General features: G+C 34.5%; 1 protein-coding gene across 1 annotated transcript in view; it reads right to left on the reverse strand.

Moving 5' to 3' along the window:
* Positions 1–16,981, reverse strand: part of LOC129806301 (protein O-mannosyl-transferase TMTC2) — a 203,710-nt gene that overhangs the window by 142,737 nt on the left and 43,992 nt on the right. Inside the window, exon 4 of the mRNA XM_055854773.1 lies at positions 13,023–13,974. Coding sequence (XP_055710748.1) covers positions 13,023–13,974 — 952 coding nt within the window. The remainder of the gene's footprint in view (positions 1–13,022; positions 13,975–16,981) is intronic.

Genomic DNA, 16,981 nt, shown 5'->3' on the forward strand with positions numbered 1-16,981 from the left:
TCAATAATCATTTTCTTCAGCTGTGCAAAGGGCGTGAAGGTGAATTCATTTTAAATTGATATTAAGCACACTTTTAGATTGCAACTCACGTTTCTCACCCTCAGTAGCACGAATCTGCCATTGGTGAATGAAGCTAAATTTATTCCACTAATCTAAATACAAATTTAATCAAAATAAAGCAATTTATTCTTTCTCAATTTATCAACTGAATGTATTAGAAATGATAGATGGGTTAATTTATTAGAAGCGTCACATCGAAGTGTGAATTGGTTTATAAAATCGATTTTAATTTACAGTTGGAATATTTAAAGTAGCTTAAATTTGTTTAATCCGAATTCCTGCTGTAGCGTTATTAAGATTGAGAGTCATTCTTGCTTTGAAAGGGACGCGTGTTGCATAAAAATACAATTTACATTGCAAATATATTTTGTGTCCACCGCCATCTTAGCACTGGTTACCTACTCTCGAAGTAAAATAATGGAAAAGCTCTTTTATTTCTCATTCCCATGGCGGTCAATTTTGTACAATTATTTAGTAAATAAAAAGAAATATTCTTGCTCTACGTATATAGAGTTATTCCAAATTGTTATCTCAAATAGTTTAGGTCCTTGACAGATATCACTTATAGACCGGAAATAAATAAACTCAAATAACTCTACAATGGTGTTTTAATCAAAATATTTAAGATGCAGATGGTGTAAAAATATTGGAAAAATCATTTATTCTACTTCCTAAATTTATTCCAATTTTCATTCCTTCGAGATTTTTTCATTTGGCATTCAAGGTATTTGTGCTTGTACTACAATAGATCGGGGCAAAGCTTAAATGTTAATTGAAATGTCGCCACCATCTATGAGGAGCATGCAAAATGCAATTTGCATTTAAATGGTGTAATTTTACACACGTCTATGGCAATTTAATTTCAATTGATACACACCACAGGTTGTCACTATCATTTGCATTACTACATCACTAACGCTCACTTATTGTCGAATGTCATTATGGAGTTGTGTCAAAACAACTGGGAAATTAACACAAATTTCATTGAAAACTTCCATATTATATAGGTTCATGTAGGGGAGGATGAGGTAGCTTAAAGGCCTCTACACATTGGGAGCAATTTTCGTCAAAAAATGCATTTTTGACAAAATTTTGATGTTTGTTCTTATTTTCACAATAACTGGCCCCAAATTAACAATCTATACCTTATTTTGTTATAAAATGCCGAAATAACAAATTTATTTCAATACACAAAAAAATATTTCGTGAAATTGTTGTAAATGTTTGTGATTTCCTAATAGGGACATACAAAGGCTCGTAAATCGTACAACTCACCAACAAGTTCGTAAAAGTTTGTGCTTTTTCACAAATATTATTCGTAATATTATCACTTTTACAACACATCTACTTTTACAAACACTTTTTCGTAAATGTTTGTAAACATTTAAAAAAAAATGTTCGTAAAATTTCGTCTTTTGTTCGTAATGTTTTGCAAAATAAACAAAAATGTGTGGTCAAATGTTTGTGAGAGAACACAAAATGTTTGTCAAGTGCTCAAGTTATGAACAAAATTTGTGAAAAAATATAAACTTTTACGACGTAGGTTATACGATTTACGAGCATTTCGTAAGACTCCAATAGGAATTTACAAGCATTTATGAACAATTTTACAAAATAATTTTTTTGTGTAGTTATTTAAATTAAAATTTCTTCAGAATTTTCACATGAATACCGGCAAATCTTATTTTCATAAGGTAGATATCTATTTAATTAAGAGGTCTAAGGACAAGATGATTTCTTTACGTTTTTGATATTTTTCTTTGCTTTGTGTTAATTTAGTAAATAGATAAGATTTCGTAGGTAGAGAATCGAATTTAGATCAGGACAGTATAAGTCACTAAAAATTACAAATATTCTACATTTTTTTTTAAAGTAAAATATAGTTTTATTCAGTTCACCAAATGCGAAGTCATTTAATATTCACTGAGGTACTACAATGAGAGTTTAATTTCTGTTTGATATTGAATATCCTCAAATATCGTTTATTGATTTAAAAGAAAACGTACATCAAGAAGAAAAATTAGAAAAAAAGAAAAAAAACCTTTTTCCCAAAAAAAGGAAAACGTACGAGACTTTATGGTCGTTAGAGGATTAATATATAATACCACATGATGTACTTAATTTGGTATGGATGACCGTACATGGATAATTTGTGGGAGTGATAAACAAATTGTAATAACCGGCAAGTGAATGTTCTCATGTTCCATCTTTTCTCACGTGCTTTTTATCACTATCACACCTGTTCCATTATTGCTGTCACGTGTATGAATTGGCTGCTAACATAATTTTTTTTACTCCTCAACAAAATTAGACATTTCTGCACTCACGATTTTATTAAGCAATTATGTACATTTAATGGTAATTTTTAATAGTTCAACAACTCAATTGGGCTTCAAGTTGAGAGCCAATGGGCGCATTTAACGACTTTTCAAGAGTTTTCAAGATGGAATGTGCTAAATTATATGCAAGTTTATGTTTTTCAAAGATATTACTATTGAAGTTACAACAAAGGTATTTTCCATAGCTGACGTGAAGGTATGGTTAGAATGTCTGGAGGGTTGGGATACGGAAGATAGTAGGAGTAGTGTGTAGAAGTGGTGAAGGAAATGAAAATCGCGTGATAATTTTCCACAAACTTTATTTTTTTTTTTAATTTATCGTCTCACCTTCACAACTAGTTAATTATAATGACGTGACTGAATTTATTGTTTTTCATTTATAATGCCTTGTAGAAATGATTAACAATGTTCTCATTTTGTCCTTCATGTATGCATAAATTTACAACTGGATGCTTCTGTAGTGGCATAATTTGCAATTGATTTTGTAATGGCAACATATTTTTAAGGGCTTGATCAGTAGGGGACAGCGCTTTACCTTCGGACCACTCAAGCTTCGAACAATTCTTTCTTTTCAATATCTTTTTAGTTCGAAGCTTCAAATGTCCTGAAACAATCATGGCTTAAATCCATTGGAAACATAGAGATAAGATTGGATTGCGCGAAGCTTGAGTCGTACGAGGGTAGCGCGCTTTCTCCCACATCTTGGGGCTTGTTCAAAATTAAATGGAGTTCACCTAGACCAAATTTTGGAAGAAATTCCGAAAGTTTAGGATTTAACCTTTATTTGGAAAAAAATTTTCAAATTCCAACGACTCCGGTATGCCTTTCAGATCTAGGGAAAGGATTTGTTTGTAATCCGTTCTTTATTTCTAGAACTTAAAGTGGTCTTCAGTTTAGAGGTTTAGTCCAGTTCCTGAAGGTCTCAGAAGAATCCGAAAAAGTAAACAAATTTATTGCTTTTTCAGAATCTATTAGGTCATTTATCTTTAATAATTGAATTCTAAGTTAAATTTTCCAAAATATCTTGACTTATAAGAAATTATATCAGGTAAGGTAAAATACTCTGTAGTTGGCCGGTTTCTCAACTCGGCCAGTGCGACTATTTATTCAATTTACTTAGATTTGTTATAATATGGTCTTACCGATTTAACATTATAAGGTGTATTATATTATATATAACGTAAATCAGTGAAAATTTCATAGAAGTTGACTATAAAACGTTAATAAATTGGTTAAATAATTCAACTGGCCTAATTGAGAAACCGGCCGACTAGAGGGTACTTTACCTTAAGCCATATGGCTAAACCTTAGGTCTGAAGCCCGTATAAGGATGGTTTTTTCGGATCAGACATGGTAGATCGGATCGGTGAAGACCATTCTTAAGTTCTAGAAATAATGAAAAGCTTACGCACAGGAGGGTGTCAAAGTCACGCCCACTTGCGGTAACCCATTTGGTTCCTTTGATTTTTTGCTAGTCTCTTTTCCGTTTTATCTAAAGTACTTGAGGTTTTGTTAAGTACTTGAGCTCTGACGAACTGCTTGTTCACATTCAATCAGGTTTTCGTAATAATCACAGCACTACTAGGGCTCTAATTAGGATGTCACTTGACAATCCCAATATTCTAGTGGGTTGTGATCTACCACTACTCCTCCGTCAGAAAGCGGCTTCTTTACTGTTTCGTCTGATTTTATCAAGAGGGACGCGTTTCTTGACCTCACTTCTTGTTCCTTGAGCCTTGGTTAGGGTACAAGGACTCTTGATGCTGAGAGCCAGCTGTCGCGAACTATCATTGTCGACGGGGTTATCTCGTTCAACTTCCTTCGCATGTCAGATCATCTCTGATCGACATCGCTAGATTCTACCAGTCTGGATCAGGTTAAATTCGTTTTTGTTTTCTTGATTCTTCTAATTTTCTGATTTTGCATTTTCTTTTCTTTTCTATGTTTCTTTTTCAAACGATGTAAGAGGGGCGGACCCTAATTAAATAATGGCATACTTTACTTTAATCGCGAGCCCTAAGTCACATAATTTCTTAATAAGTGAGATTCGAAATGTTCGAAAGCGGATTGTGCACGTAGCCTGAAAGCCTTCCCCTACTAAATTTCGGTCTTAACCGATACGATATACCATGTTCAAGCAGTGAAGACCATGTTTAAGGGCAAGAATTAAAGAAAAGCTTCTGCACAGGGGCAAAAACACCCCAAGATACCAGTAGATGCATCTACGGTACTTTCAAAATGAAAAGCTAAAGCAGTGTTTTAATTATCAAGCATATTGTTCTTATAAGTGTCGCTAAGAGGTTAATTAACCCTATAACTCGTGGAACATGTAATATGTTTAGTAGGAAATTGTTGAACAATAAATTTCTTCTTTTTTCACAGTGCTTCTGACATCTCTGCTTAAGACATCTTTTATTGTGTGAAATTTATTTTGATAAATCTTTATGTGTCTTACGATAGCGTAAAAGTCCAAAAGCTGCACAAAATACCGAATCATCTTGTAGTAAATTCATTTTATTTGGGGTTAAGAGAAAAAAAAAACAAAAGCTGACTGACCAAATGTCACCTACAGAATTTTATCTATCTTTAAATAAAATATGGTGAGTCCTTTTTTGCTATTGGGGGTGAATTTTATATGACATGAGCAGGCAAAATTCTTGTATTTAATCCCTCTTCAAGTGTTTTCAGACATTCTCTTGCACGGTGTCTACAGTACTTACGTATATAATGTTTTTGAAATAGATATGAAAGTATACGTACATAAATAAATTCAGCGATAAATTGCTGCAAATAAGCAGCTCATTTGAAGTTCTTATCTTGCTATTCCTAATCCCATATACATTAAACTAACTCTTCTGTGTCCTATTCTATGTGGTGATCTCCAATCGGATTTCGCGCTTATGACCGCACATTCACCCCTTTTGTGTTCATACGATAAACAAGAAGCACATTCACCATTTCCAGGCTCTACTTATGCTCTATACAATATCTCTTACTAGCCCACAAGATCTCAGCTCATTTCAACACTCACTAAATGTGGAATAGGATGGTAAAAGTGCAAAAAAGGTGGAAAGGGTAACATTTCTCTGGTCTGTCTGTTTGTTTTACTCACATATGTAGTATTTATACGACTTATCGTCCTGGCATCTTTTTCTCATCTCCTTTTCCCAAGAGCAAAATGCGTATCGTGTGAGTTAAGGATACTTTTAGTATTTCCCAAGTTTCACATTGAAAGCTCATATCTTCGAAAAATGTCTCTTGCTTTATGGATATATTGGTCAGTAATTAAATAAACTACCATGCACGTAAGATACTGTGTTAACTATAAAGACACTTTGTCGCTTCCATTAGCTAGTGTCGTAGTTTAATTTTTCAATCTCCAATTCTTCAATGCTTCCATTGCAATTCCAAAATACTGGTGCTTTTGTAAATGCCAATTAGTATATTAGTGATCCATTAAGTTTTTTCTGGTACATTTAAATTCTTACTATTTACAGGAATTAATTTATAAAATAGGTGTTTTTGCAAATATGCACTCTCCTTTCCTTTGATAGTCAAGCAATTAATCAGGTTTAATCAAACGTGTCGCGGATAATTCGTTTTATAGATTAAATATCAGCTAGCTATAGTTAATTGATAAAAAGCAGCGAATAATTATTTAAAAATCAATTTATTTTATGACAAAAATACGAGTTTAAGCTACTCTGAAAAAGGGAAAGTTTTGTCAAATAAAAAAAAAAGTTCGTCAAAAGGAGATTCTTCTACACACAAACAAAATGTTTTGTAAAATTGTTCGTAAATGTTTGTAAAAATTCCTACTCGGGACTTACGAAATGTTCGTGAATCGTATAATCCTTGTATAAACCTTAGCAAAACTTAGAATGGGAAATTTTTAATTTAACACTAAATAATTAACTTAAAATTACGCTTTCTTTCTTTGAAAATTGAGAAATGTGTTTTATTTTCATTTTTTAAGCGTCCCTTTTGCTTTTCATAATTTCTGACCATCTTTTGGAAAAGACTTATGCAGTGTTACTTCGAGACCCGATGTAGATATCTCATATCGTTTGGCCTATATTATATATAAGACAAAATATTTTAATGAGATTATAAACAATTCTTTCGTTGTATGATAATACGAATCATACAAAGTACAATGCGAGTAGGGGGAAATGGGGCATTTTTGAATTGGAACAGCTTTGAAATGGGGCAATTATCTCATATTTGTCAATGAAACTGGGCCTTATTATAATATAATTTAGTTTAGCAAAAAAATTTCGAAGCTTAATTACATCATGATAAGGCTTAATTCCATTTTAAAATATGACAAAAAAGCCTAATTTCAAAGCTGCCCCACTGAAGAGGTGCCCCGCTTCCCCCTAAAATCGATTTCGACAAACAACAAAAGCAAAAAATATTGTACATATTGAAGAGAATTGAGTGATTGTTAAAATTGAAATGAGCTTTAGTCTCCCAACATGTAATCTCAATGAAAATTTCACAGGAATATTAATAATATATCACTGTGTTAATTAAAACTTTATTTTGGTACATTCATTGTGGACAAATTCAATATGACGGTTACGTTATTTTAGTGAACAATTGAATTAGTTACTTTCAATTAAAAATAAACAAATCCAGAGGAAACCACCATCAGTGAAACTAGAAAAAGCTTTTTTCTACAGTAACATGTCAGAATCAGAATCAATATATTTTCACCAATTTCACGTGTCACCAGACGTTCCATTTTTTGTTCTTTTTTTCCTAGAAAATACACTGCAGGAATATGCACACATGTTTCATTACGTGAATATATGTACCATGTGGATAAAGTAACAAAAAAAAAACCGCGTGATATGATGCGGCAATGTAATTGATATTTATTTTCAAACAGATAGATCCATCCTTTCCGTTTAAATAAAAGATATTAAGTATTTCTGCTAAACAAAAGGAAAGTGATAGAATTGCTAAATATTTTGGTGAGATACTTCTCGAACTGCTCGAATTCCTCATTAATTATTTAAAGTAATGAAGTTACGTAGCAATTCTATGCTCATGCAATAGTATCCTTCACTGACATCAGGGTGAATTTATGTGAGGGTTCCTTAAAGACCCAAAATCACTATCTCAAACCGTTTAAGCTCTAGATCACATTATGGCTTAATGTAATTGAATTTTAAAGGCAATAAAAAAAACGGATTATTTATCACTCATTGACTATTACAGGGGTGTAATTCTAACTTCAGTAATTTCTTTTGTAAGAAGAAGCTTAAAAAGCTGGACATTGATAAGAATAATGTAGGGGAACAGAACACTAAGCTCTTTCTGTAAAGCTGTCAATGTAATCCTACGGTCTGAGATGTGCCTCTGCAATATTTAATAAGCGATAATTGAAACACAGAAATGACCTTTGGTTTCTTCTCCTTTACTTTCTCAAACCGAAATTCATCTAGTATTTAATAAACGATATATTGCTCTTTTCTTGGAATTTTAGTAAAGTCTTAATATTATTTTTTATTTCAAATAATATTTGCTAATACAGCAAACTTTATCTTTAACCAAGAAAAAAGGGGATTTGCCCTTATAAATTTCCAATGGGGAACTTTTCAAAGAACTGGAGTGAAATCTATAAAATAAACAAAATCTCTCACCTCTACTTTGTCCTAATTAACAAACATAACACAAAAAGTAGATGAAAAATGTAATACTTTTGATGGTGCCTGAAGTCAAACAAAAACGGTCACTTGTGGAAAATTTGAATATTTCATCAGGCTTTTTTTTCTCATCCTGGTTCGTTAAGAAAAGAATACACCTCTCAACACTCATTGAGGGATGAAGGTGGTAAATTTGTGGTGAAAGTGAAGTAATTAGAAGTCATTAAACATCATCAAGAATTTTTTTTCTTACCACTTCCCTTTTTTCCTTATCGAGATTCCAGACCATTTCTTGCTTATCTTATTTTGCATTTCTTCGGCATTTGCATGCAGAAGAGTTGACTAAGGGATTTTTAGGGATGTATTGTACTTTTGTGAGGCTTGTTGGAAAGGTCTTGGGTTTAACTATAAACCATTATAAATTCATTAAAATTCATGGTATTAAAATTTAACGTAAGGCTTTCAGACTTCGCACAGACTCTTCGTTCGAACACTTTAGATTTTTTCTCAACTTCCTTTAATGAGTCTGGCCTGTCTATCGCAATATATTGAATCACAAAATTTCTGAAGAAATGACGTCAGATTGATTAAATAAATAGGATAAGTGTGGCAAATTTTGGCCAGCTTTCAATTTCGGCCAATTTGAGTGTAATTTCGGCCAAACAACTAAAATAATTATTTTTTTTATTCCAGCCACCATCATTCTCATAGTTCCTTGCCCTTCCGGAATTCTTCCAATGCCTTTTTCAGAGCATTTTGCTCATCGAAGCGATATATTTTGTTATTTGGGAATCTGCTCGTTAATTTCAGGTGCTAAAGTCAACAATTCAGGTCTTCAGGATAAATTAGAGGAAAGATCTCAGGGCTTGAAAGTCTCATAAATGTGTTAAATTAAATATTGCACTTATTCCGTATGATGTTTAGCAATTTTCTCTTCGTTGTTTTGCACAAGGTGATCACAAACAAGGCGGCCGAAATTCCATTCAAAGTGGCAGGAATAGTACCCAAAAAATTGAAAATACCTAGATAAAATCAGATACTGGTTACTATTTAACCAGTTCGACGATTAGTTACGATCAAGAATTCAGCCATAAACGATACCAACTTATCTCGTACAATACACCATATTTTCACTTCATCCGAGACACATTTCCCCTCTTCTAAACAAAATCACCTTCACAGTGTACAAAGAGCAATCAAGAAAAAATCCTTGTTTGATTTTTAAGGGAAAAGCTTCTTCAAGTAGTTCGTTATTTTGTAATAAATCCTGTTTATTTTTAGTCTTTTTAGTGTATAAAGGAAGTCAAGGTTTTTTTTTGGGAAAATTAAGGTCACAAAACAAGTGATGAAGAAAAGCGGGTGGAAAGTGAGTGGATGATTTGGAAACCGTGAGACGACCCTAATTGTATTTAATAGGGAAATTAGTGTTACAAGAAACTCCATAAGATGCACGCGATAGAAGGAAATCTTCCACTAATGACTTTACCATTTTTTTCCCTGTGCCCTTTTCTCTTTTACGTCCGCAATAGAATTTACCCCATACTGTGCTCAGAAAGCATCTCAATAAGCTTTTATTGCATCGCATTTAGTCTTCGAATGAACTATTGAAGAAATTTAATCCAAGAGGCAATCAAGGTGAATTAAAGGTAGACATTTTAATTGATCAAAGCTTTTAATATAGGCCATCGATTTTGCGTCATATTTATAAGTTTTGCAACGACCCCCAGCCTTTGTAGAATTTCAATTAAACTTGAAGCTTAGAAAATCAATACTAGTCCATAATTAAAGTAATTTTAAAAATATTACCCATATTAAAGTGTAAAATGCGAAAAGCTCTACGCGTTGTCGTTGAAAATGTATGAAACATAAATAAACTGGGAGAGGCATTAAGTTTATGTAATAATTGTGCAGAAAGGATACACAGAAAACACATTTTATTCCCCATCAAAACGTTTTTATATCTTCCCCCTACTCATTTTTCGTACCAAAGGTATACGCCCATCCTCCTTCACAAAAAAAAACCCATTACAAATGATTCGTTCGCCCCGAAAACCACAACATCTAAAAACCATAGTGGGAAAAGTCTCCCACACCGTGTAATCCAAAAAATATAGCATTACAATGTTTTGTGGTTACAATATATGAAAATCACGTGCACCAACCCCTTCAAAATATCATTAAACATGTACATTTATGCGCCACTTTTGATGCACATTGAATGAGAATTGTAGGAGTGTGCGGTGAATAAGAAAATGAACACATTCTGGGGAAATATACTTTAAGCTAGTCGTAATTTATAGGTCTTTGCATTGCTACAGTTTTAGAATTTACGAATTGGGACAAATATCTATTAAAGGCCTATTTAAACGAGGACATTTAAAGTCAAAATCTCCCTTCTTGGAAAGTGTCTCGGATGTACAATTATAGTCGAGACCATCTTGGGGGATGTTCCAAAACTGTGGGAGATTTTATCTCATCTCACCACCACCGGTAACACAATACAGAGGGGGTGCGTTTCAAAATTTCTTCATCAAGAAAAGAAAAACGAAACTGGAAAGCATATTGCAGAGATATACAGCCTAAAGAATTTCATATTTGAGTAAAAGCGGCCACCGCCGTCTTAGCGTTAGTGACCAACCTCCAGGGAGAAAACGGAGGAAAACTCTTTCTCAGGTTTATCTCACCTAAAGGCATTTTTTACCGAAGAAAAACACCTTTACTGGCTTCCAAGGTCTTTTGTTGAATCCTATGACCCTTCCAAAAATCTCAGAATCATTCAATTTGGATCAAAAGGATTTATGGTGTTTTTTTATAGAATCATAAAGTTTGCAATGATGTTTTAGTAGAGCTCTTAAGGAATCTCTTAAGCTTTCCTCATCTGGCCCCAATATATTTAAAATCGGTTAATTTTCTACCATTTTCTCAAAGGACAAGTCTTCTTGATGTCTTTAGAAGGCTTTCAGCTTACGAAAACCGCAAGGTTAGTCAAGATTAGGTTTTAATTGATAGATTATTTTCAAAATCTTTAAAACAGACTTTTCTGTATTCGCGTCATCAGAGCTCAGCATACCAATTTTTCATTATTGTCATTTTTACCTACACCGCGAAGATACACTACACAGTCCATTATTGTACTTAAGAAGTCGTATAGGGACATGAATTTATAAATAAAAAAAATAAATGAAATATATAAATAAATAATTAAATAAATAAATGAAGAACAAATATCCTTTAAAACGCACAAAATATTATTCTTCTCTATCGGTATTTTTACTAAAAAAAAAAACCTCATCATTAAGAAATGTTTAGGGAATTTTAGGCGGAAGTTTTCTCGTCTTTATAAACAAATTGTTTTCAAATTAAAATTCAACCTACTTTTGATATCTCTTTTTCCTTAAACCAGGAAAAAACTAATATTTAACTTTTTGGAAAACTAATTAAAAAGTTTAAATGTCAATGAAAAACACTTTAAATTATCAAAATCGGACTATAGAATTTATGTCGATTATTTAAATTAAATCCAAAGAATTTTTAATCGAGAAACGTTTCGTTCGGATATTATTCTCAAACTAGAAATGTAATTTTATCCAAGAAAAGCTCTTTAAATCACTGAGAACGTTTTTGAAGGTTTGTGTAAGCTCGCTAAAACCATTAAAATCGGTGAAGAAATAAATTAAGGAACACAATGTATTCACTATTGTCAAGAACATTTCCTAAGTGATTTTCTTAAAGTTTAAAATTGCAAAATAGGATTTTTATAATCTTTCGATAACATCAAATATAAAAATTGAATTAAAATTAGTTTTTCTGCAATTTTTCGAGATCATTCTTGTTATTTGCGTTAAAAAAACGTATTATTGAGATAATAATACTTCAAAAATACGCTCATCGAATATAAACTGAGAAAATTTCAAGTGTATACTCCCTAACTAAAATCCCGGCTACGCCCTCTATGGACAGCCTATATGTCAAACATCTTTCCAAGTTTATCTTCGCCTCATTAGAGCTTGAATGGTTATCGTCATCGTAAGTGTTACTTGCATGAATTTTAATCTTACGTGCAAACGTTTTCTTTTGCTACCTTTTCCTTTGACTATCGTTAGGGAGTTTTATGTGACATCTTTGGGAAGATTCTGCGAGAATTTATCGTAACAACAATATTAATTTTGAATAATTCATTTTTCAAATTAATGTATTAGTTCAGAGGTGTGCAAAAACCGTTTAAACCGAATAAACGTCAAAATATGTTTATTCAGGTAGCGTTTTGACCATTGATGTACAAGTTTCATTTGACGTTTGTTCGGTTTCAAATGGTTTTAGAACACCTCTGGATTAGTTAATGGTTTATTAATAACTTGGAACACTTTCGGAAAACGACTTGAAAATCACATTTTTCACACAGAATTTCGTGCTTTTGCTGCTGTGGATATGCTTTTCGTGATCCATTTTCCATCTCGTTTTTTTAACAGATACTATTACGAATAAAACGAAAGCAGACGAATACCTAAGAACATGACAATCTTTTTCTTCGCATGAGGGCACTAATTTCTTCCGCGAGTGGCGTTGTCAACTGTTCTCAAATTGTAATTCTAAAGTTTCAGTTACTTTGATCAATTTTAAATAAAATTTAATTTTTCACTAATTTCACGAACTTGATATTTTGCACTGTAAAACATCCTTCATCTGAATTAGTTAAAAGTATTTAATCTTTTCTCAGAATTGAGGGGTTTGTTCTAGTTATAACAGGTGAAATTGTTCACGTAACTGACGTAATAAATAAGTATTCGAATGAAAGAATTTCAGACTTTCGCTTCCTAGCTAACACGTCATCATCCTTTCCTTTTCTTTTTCCCATTCAACACGGAAAAAAACTTGGGAAATTTCAGTTCTGCAACTGACAGCCCCATTTGTCGCATTTATACAAAAAAAAGTGTGGAAAAATTTTCAAGAGAAAAAAATGCAGACTCACCTTTTGGTGGAATCACATCAATTGCACTCCGATAGAGACTCTCTTCGTCGTGCCAGTCAAAATTTCTGATTACTGTCCTTAAGCAAAAGACACTGAGGACCACACAAATAAACACAGTCACAGTCATTCGTTGTCTCTGTTGTCCACGAAGACGCGATGCCGCACTCCTTTTTCGCGGAACAGTCGTAGGTGCTGCGACAGGTGCAGGAGCATCGAGGATGTGGCCTGCAGAGAGCCCAGCCAGGAGGCAGATGCCAACACTGGGCAGGTAGAGTATTCGTTCAGCCACGACAAAACCAACGTAGAAGAGGATGTTGGTGGCGGGCAGGAAAGGCAGCACCAGCAGTGCCACAGCCAAAAGGATCACCAGGCTGTGACGTGGTGGTGCAGCTGAAATATTGGCCTGAGGTGCCGGATGAATGTCCAGGCGACAGGCACATGGCACGGCGGGAATGTTGTTGTTGTTGATGGCGCGACAGGAACTTGAATGTCGCACATTGAGAGTCTGTTTGCAAACAGCACACAAGCAATCAGTCTTTGCAAGGCTCGTGTGCAGAACCTTCTTCCTCAGGGTACGACCTTTCCGTCTGTAGGTCGCAAGGGCAACAGCCGTGGTAGCGTGATTGACAAGGCTCTTCGTGCAGGTCCAAACTGTATGACTGAGTATCACGTAGAAGCCTCCAGTCACAATGGCTCGTGGATCCAGGAGACTCGTGACACGCGGAATTGCATCCATGCCCCAGTCAAAACTCAGTGTTGTGGGCAGCAGAAGGAGATGAAAGTTAAATACAGGCAGGTAGCTAAAAGTGAGGAAGCGCGTCCAGAATGATCCCACTTTCGCCGTGGGGTTATCTGCCGTTGAAAATTGCGTCATGGGCGTAGGAAGACGAAGGCGTAGATGAAAAATACTGGCCAGTACGACAAAAAGAATCACAAGCGAACGCATACGATTCTGCAAAAAATGAAAAAAGACAAGGCTCAGTCAGACTTAGATCGATTATGTTACCCTATCTCCGAATTTCGAAAAGCCATACGAATGATTTAAAATCTAACCATTTCGTTAGTAGAAAAAAGTATATAAATGAGCCCTAAAGGTCCCTGCTTACTGACTGTGTCTGCAACACTCCCCGTTTTCCCCTATCATGACAATTTATAGTCTGCCTTTGAAAATTCCGATCCCCTATTTTCCAGATGATTCACAATTCAATGCAAATTACTTCCACCACTTATTCCATCTACCCTCGCGGCGGTCACACATTATTTGTACGCATTTGCGATTCGTAACCTCGAGGTGAATAAATTCACGACTCTGTTGATCCCCCCTCATTTCTCCACAATGCTAATTTATCAGCCCATCTAGGGAGCTGTGAATGTTTCCCTTGTGCAAGTTCTAAGGCCCCTGGTTGAAGGAGTTGGGCAGAAAAAAAAGTCACGAGAGTGCTTTTTGCTATGAAGTTATGAGTGAAAAGCTCACCACACGTCAAACGAGGTGGAAAAATGTAAAAAAAAGAGAGGATAGAATGGAAGAATACGCATCAAAAAGGAAAAAAAAGTGAGTTAAATACCCTAAAAACAGCAAGGGGAAATTTTTCAGCATGTGATGAATGTCCTTAAAACATCATTTTCTACTTCATCCAACTCTCATAGTTTCTCTTGAGCCTCAAAGGGAAAATTCATCAACCATTAGGGGAGTGAATGCAGAAGTCATGTAGCACAACATCAATAAGGATTTTTAGTATTGTTAGACATATAAATATATTCGCAACAGGGTTTACGTGAATATACATCCCAAGTAGCAAAATCAGCCTAAATAGACACTATTTTACCACAATGTTACTCAATTTTTACCTGAAATAATTACCTAAGAACTGATCAAGGAGTACGTGTGATAACGTCAGTCTTTCGAAAGCTTTCATTAAAGGATATACAAAATTTTCCTAAGGTAAGATTTACGTCGGTAAAACGTAAGTTTTTAGAATTACGAATACCGCTCCATTTTTCTCTTGGTGGTATGCAATCGTCATTCCTTGAAAATCGAACTGAAAATCACAGCAAAATAAAAGAGACAGCATACCTATCACCAGGTGATATACGCTAAGCTCCACCCATTATATTGTTGCTAATTTACATGCCATTTTCTTCAAAAAACAATTTTTCGCTTTTTGGTTATAATTCTTGCGAGCAAAACATGCAATTGCAATTATAAGCCAACACTGGCTGGAGATCTGTCCCGGTTTGTCCGATAGTTTTCTTGTGGGAGTGAATCCCTTTATTCAAGATACCTAAAGAGTCCCATCCAGTCTCCGAAAATTGAAGTAATAGGGGAAAGCGCGCTATCTTCGGACGACCCAAGCTTCTGATAATCCAATTTTTTCTCTATGTTCATTAAGGATTTCACCCCAGGCTTTTTTTCTGAAAATTTGAGGCATTACACTAGCTATTAAAATATAATATTATAATGGGCCAAATTATTTTAAAACAGATTGAAAAAACTGATTCGTGCGAAGTATGAATCATCCGAAGGTAGCGCGCTTTCCCCTAGTAAAGCTAAATAAAAGCCTTCAAAAAGAATTCTGGTATTTTTCTGAACCTAGGAACTCCAGGAGCGGATAGAAGTTTGTAAATTACTCCCAAAATCGTTATGCTCTAGACAGACTTATGTTCTAGACACACTTACGACTTAAGCTGAGAGACGGCTTAAAGTAATTATGATCAAAATAATGATCAGAGTACACTTCCATTAGTTTCAAACCTACCCGTATCTCAGTTTAAGCTAAAGCACGGTTTAGTTAGTGGGAAACTGATGGGACCTTAATCAAATCATTATTTTGATTATAATTACGTTTAGCTGTCTCTCGGCTTAAGTCAGAAGAGTTTATAGGGTCTTACAGCTTAAGTCAAGAGATGGTTTAGTAGGGAACTGATGGAAATGTAGTTTAATCATTATTTTGACGATTTTGACTGTAATTACGTTAAGCCGACTCTCAGCTTAAGTAGTAGGAGTATCCAGTATATTAGGCCACGCCCACCTGAAGATTTAAAGTCATTGCAATTTGATTTTTCCGAAATATTTATTCAGAGAAATTTAATCAGAATTCTATGGCATTCTCTGAATAAGCCATATCTACAAATTTAACTATAGTTGTGGTCTCTTTTATCATGGAACTTAGACAGGAAGTTCAACACCTACCACACTGCCAAATACAGCTTTTTTAAGTTACTCAAGTAGATACATTTCTATTGCATTGAAGCAACACATCTAAAAGTTTAAAAATGGTCTCTGCTAAATAAAAACATGCTCAAAGGGACCATTGGTAATGACTACACCCTACATACAATTCTCATGATATTTTTCTATACAGGAACTTTCTGAAGACTACATTTTGTGAGGAACTGAAATGGGGATCAGGCGTATTCCAAGTATCTTTCTCGAGGGAATGTCACGTGAGGTTGCGAGAGAAAGTTGCATTGGGACCAAAAGTGAGGATAATAGAGTCTCAAAGTCGTGGTGTGTGGCTCAAATGCGATAAGGGATGAGCAATTAGGTGGTGTGGCTTTTGTTTATTATTATTTGCTGTACGAGGTGATACACGACACACGGGAGGAGGAATGGTTGAAGGGGGAGAAAAGACATTCCGGGTGAAATGATGGTAAAAGTCTCTTAAGATTTTCAATGGAGGTCATTGCCGTGGCAACTAAGAAACACCCTTTTGATTTATTTGCCTTGGAAAAGGATTCTCACCCTCATTACTTTTGGGCCAGGATTTACTAGAAATTTCATCTTTGGGGAGCAGCAAAACCACTAAGTTACGGATGGGGTCTTGTTCCTTATACTCCTCTCAAACAACTTAACATTTAGTAGAGAAATTTTCCTTGCCAAAACTCATATCATAGCCTCAATGACTCTAGAAATTACCAAGTTCCCGTGAGACACATTGTAAAGTGATTTGACCTGTTGT

The sequence above is a fragment of the Phlebotomus papatasi genome, chromosome 3 (assembly GCF_024763615.1).
Source record: "Phlebotomus papatasi isolate M1 chromosome 3, Ppap_2.1, whole genome shotgun sequence".
In the NCBI taxonomy this organism is placed as follows: domain Eukaryota; kingdom Metazoa; phylum Arthropoda; class Insecta; order Diptera; family Psychodidae; genus Phlebotomus; species Phlebotomus papatasi.